At 29.6% G+C, this 3,790-nt stretch overlaps 1 protein-coding gene across 1 annotated transcript in view; it reads right to left on the bottom strand.

Annotated features, from left to right (window-relative positions):
* Positions 1 to 604: 604 nt before the first annotated feature.
* LOAG_17880 (lethal protein) overlaps positions 605 to 3,790 on the bottom strand; it is a gene marked incomplete at both ends in the record, with an annotated part of 5,372 nt that continues 2,186 nt past the window's right edge. Inside the window, 6 exons of the mRNA XM_020450542.1 lie at positions 605 to 796; positions 1,858 to 2,016; positions 2,256 to 2,400; positions 2,654 to 2,976; positions 3,209 to 3,309; positions 3,400 to 3,678. Coding sequence (XP_020305763.1) covers positions 605 to 796; positions 1,858 to 2,016; positions 2,256 to 2,400; positions 2,654 to 2,976; positions 3,209 to 3,309; positions 3,400 to 3,678 — 1,199 coding nt within the window. The remainder of the gene's footprint in view (positions 797 to 1,857; positions 2,017 to 2,255; positions 2,401 to 2,653; positions 2,977 to 3,208; positions 3,310 to 3,399; positions 3,679 to 3,790) is intronic.

Raw genomic sequence — 3,790 nt, 5'->3', positions numbered from 1 at the left:
AGAGAGAGAGAGAGGGAGAGGAAGAGGTTTTGCAAAATTCAATAAAGCTAAAAAGAATTCCGACAGTTGCGCCTGCTTATATTAGTTAAAGAAGCTCTAAGCATATTTATGTAACGTAAAATCGGTTATTTAATAAAAGTTGATTGACAATTTGATAAGCGATTTTTACAGTAATAGCAAATTATTCAAATATTTGTTAGCAAAGCAATTGAACATAGAATAATAGTCACATTATCATAGTAGGGTAAAGTAATCCTTGCCAGATGCGAACAATTGACATATGTCATTGGCGTAATTGTCCCATAAACAGACAAATAATATTTTGCATAAAGATTAATCAATGAAAGTGAAACATGTTATAAATAAACACGTTTATGGTAATGTCAAATATGCAAGATGCGCATTTGTCTGTTATACAACAATAACAACAACATTATTTGATTAAGCAAAGTTATGGCCTGGAATTTTTCCGAATTTTTTACACATATCTGATTAGTTTTTTGATAAGATGGAATTAACACCTGTATTACCTGTTACCTATACCTGTATAGTATCAACATTACTAATTAAAAACTTAAAAATTATTTCATATATAATCCTAGAATTAACCTTTTGGTCCTGAATGTACTTCTGTTTCAGCATTTACAATTTCACTCCATGAACTATGTCCATGTCCAGCACGTGAACGAACACGAAATGCATAACGTGTAGCTGGCTCTAAATCATCCAATGTTACGGTATTCCGTCCAATATATGATGCACTTTCAGGTTGTATATCTTTTTCTACGTTCCAATACTGAAAGTAATATTCATATTTTCACGTGAAAAGCTAATCTAATTAGCATTTGGCTAATTAGCATTTGGCTTATTTTTCAATTGCAATAAATTTCAATTTATCAAGAAGATTGTAAGAGAATGAAGTAGTAGGAATTGAAAAATGGTAATGAATATGTAGTAAAATGTATTAATTTGCATATCCATTCTGTATGAATGTGTTGTTATCACTGCGTTGTTTAACAATGTATCCAAAAAATCCTACACTAATGTGAGCTAACAAAGAATGCTTTATCAATATGAGCTAACAAAGATGCTAATTATTGTAATCATAAAGCCAATAAATCTTGCAGATAGCAAGTGGACATTCTTTCCTTCTTTTATTCTCCAAATTAATGTCTTCAAAATTCATTATGTGACAATGTTTTTAGAACTACCTTTATGTGTGATATTTAGTAATTCTTAATAATTATGCTATGTTAATATCGTTTCATTTCATTTATTTAATGATTTAATTATTCATGTTTGAGATGGAAATAAAGAAAAATTTGCAACTCTGTGTCACGTTATGCAAATGACTTTCAAGAATATAAAAAATTTTGGAAAGTATATTTTCATACGGTAATGTTTGATTTATTTCATTTTTTATTTATTTTACTCTTAACTATATCCCTTAGAAAGCATACTTTCACGTAGAAGCCAATTTCGAGTTATGTCATCTGACCTATTTCATATTTCACTTACTTTACTATATATCTGAAAGCTAATCTCGAGTTACGTCATCTGACCTACTTCATATTTCACTTACTTTACTACATATCTGAAAGCTATTCTCGAGTTATGTCATCTGACCTACTTCATATTTCACTTCACTATATATCTGGAAGCCTATCTCGAGTTATGTCATCTGATCTCCTTCATATATCTTATGCAAAAAAAAATTTCATTCCTCCTTTATGATATCTGTACTATTTAGATTTTCTCTATTAATAGCATGAAAGAATTTTTCCAAAGAAATGATATTAATTTCTCAAATTAAATCATTCCTTAATTAACCAAAGAGAAAATTCAACAAAGTATTACCGTATATTCATAACCATCAATTGGTCCATATGTCTCATCACAACGTGGCTTCTCCCATGTAAATTGTATAGTTGACTCTGATACAATATTTGTTCGTACATTTTGTGGGATACCAGCATCACCAACACATGAATTAGATGCTGCTGAGCCAACCGTAATCTTAATTTTACTTATTTAATTAAAATTAAAAAATAAAAAAAAGGAAAAAAATGGAACAAAATTAATTTTATTTTATATCTAATTCCAATAATACAGTTAAACTATACATAATCATTTCATGGTATTATCTAATTAATTTAACAGAAATTAGTCTATGAATGTTAAAATCATCTTTACAATATGTATAAAATTGAAAATAAATTTGCAGAAATTTTAAAATTTCTAATATAATCCTTCACCTCAGCAGTTTTAGCAATCATTTTAAGTTGATCATCTATTGCTAGGACACGAAATGAATACAGTAATCCATCATATATTCCATCAAATTCAATATGATAATCATCAATCTCATCATTAACCATTAAATCATCATATTTCCGCCATCTGAAATATTACAAAGATTTATTATTGTTAAGCAATATAGCTGAAAATTATCGGCTAATAATGTTTATATTTCATTCATAATATCTTGGCGCAAATATACCTTTAAATGCTAAAAATAGCTCAACATTTGACAAGTTAAATAATATTAATTACCTCAAATGATCTAATTTTATTGATCAAAGAAAATTTCATTTTATTTAAATCAATTAGTATTTACCTTAAAAGTAATTAATATTAACAGAAATAAACGAACTCAGTTTCATTCGGTAGACGATATTCAACGATAAATTTGGAAATTGTTTGACCAGGTAATAACGGTTTCCGCCATTGTACCACAAATTGTTGCGCATTCTCTGGTGTAATTACTGGCTTCTCTTTCCAGGCTATACCCGGAGTTTCGGCTGTTTTAGCAGGTAATTTATAAACCAATTTAGGTTCATGATCCACAAAAGCTACTACACCTACGTCATATTGCGTATTCGGTTTTAACCTGACAAAAATATGACTGTTAACCAATGGACTTACACGTGACCGTTCAACCGCTTGACTTTCACCATCCACTTCAACGGCTATCACCTGAAATTTATAAATTTTAGAAATTTCAATAACTTCTATTTCTTTGTTGGATTCATATAACATTCGCATAAAGTTAGATATGACAATGAAAAAGAAAATAGACAAGATGAGGATAATATATTAAATAAAATCACAATGCTACATATATGACATTAAAGTAAGATAAGAATTATATCAGATTGATGAAGATGGTAGAAGATGGTTCTCATGTTATCACAGCTTATCAGTATACCTCATAATGTTGTAATCTCTCATCAACATGTGGTTGCCAACTAATGCGTAATTCTGAATCTGTCCGATAGTCAATTTCTATTTCATCTGATTCATTTGGAGCTGAAACAAACTTCCACTTATGAATTTATTCAAATTCAAATAAAAGATATATGAACATATGAATGATTTATTGATAAATTTACTCCCAACCTTCTCCTTCAGTTTTTGCTACAAGCAATTGATCATTCCATGGGCCTAACATGCGTAAACGATCAGCAGCCCGAACTCGAACCTGATATTCGGTTCCAGGTAAAAGACTGGTAACGCTAACTGATGGATGCGTGACTGTTTGTCGATGAACGTCGAATTTCGTTTCAATGCCAGCTAGCTGGAATAAATTTACCACATTTCCGGTTAATGAATATAAATTATTCTCATATAAAAATCCCAATCTGATAATTAAATAATTAATTTCATTTTTAATAGCTTCTGAAAGAAAAGCACGACAAATGAATTCTAAAAGTAGTGAATTTAACAAGTGAAAAGAAGTATTTTTGGAAAAGCAAAAGAACAAACCTCAATATGGTACTCGCCAACAGAG

Source organism: Loa loa, assembly GCF_000183805.2.
Source record: "Loa loa unplaced genomic scaffold supercont3.144, whole genome shotgun sequence".
Lineage (NCBI taxonomy): Eukaryota > Metazoa > Nematoda > Chromadorea > Rhabditida > Onchocercidae > Loa > Loa loa.
This window is presented reverse-complemented; position numbering and strand designations above follow the sequence as displayed.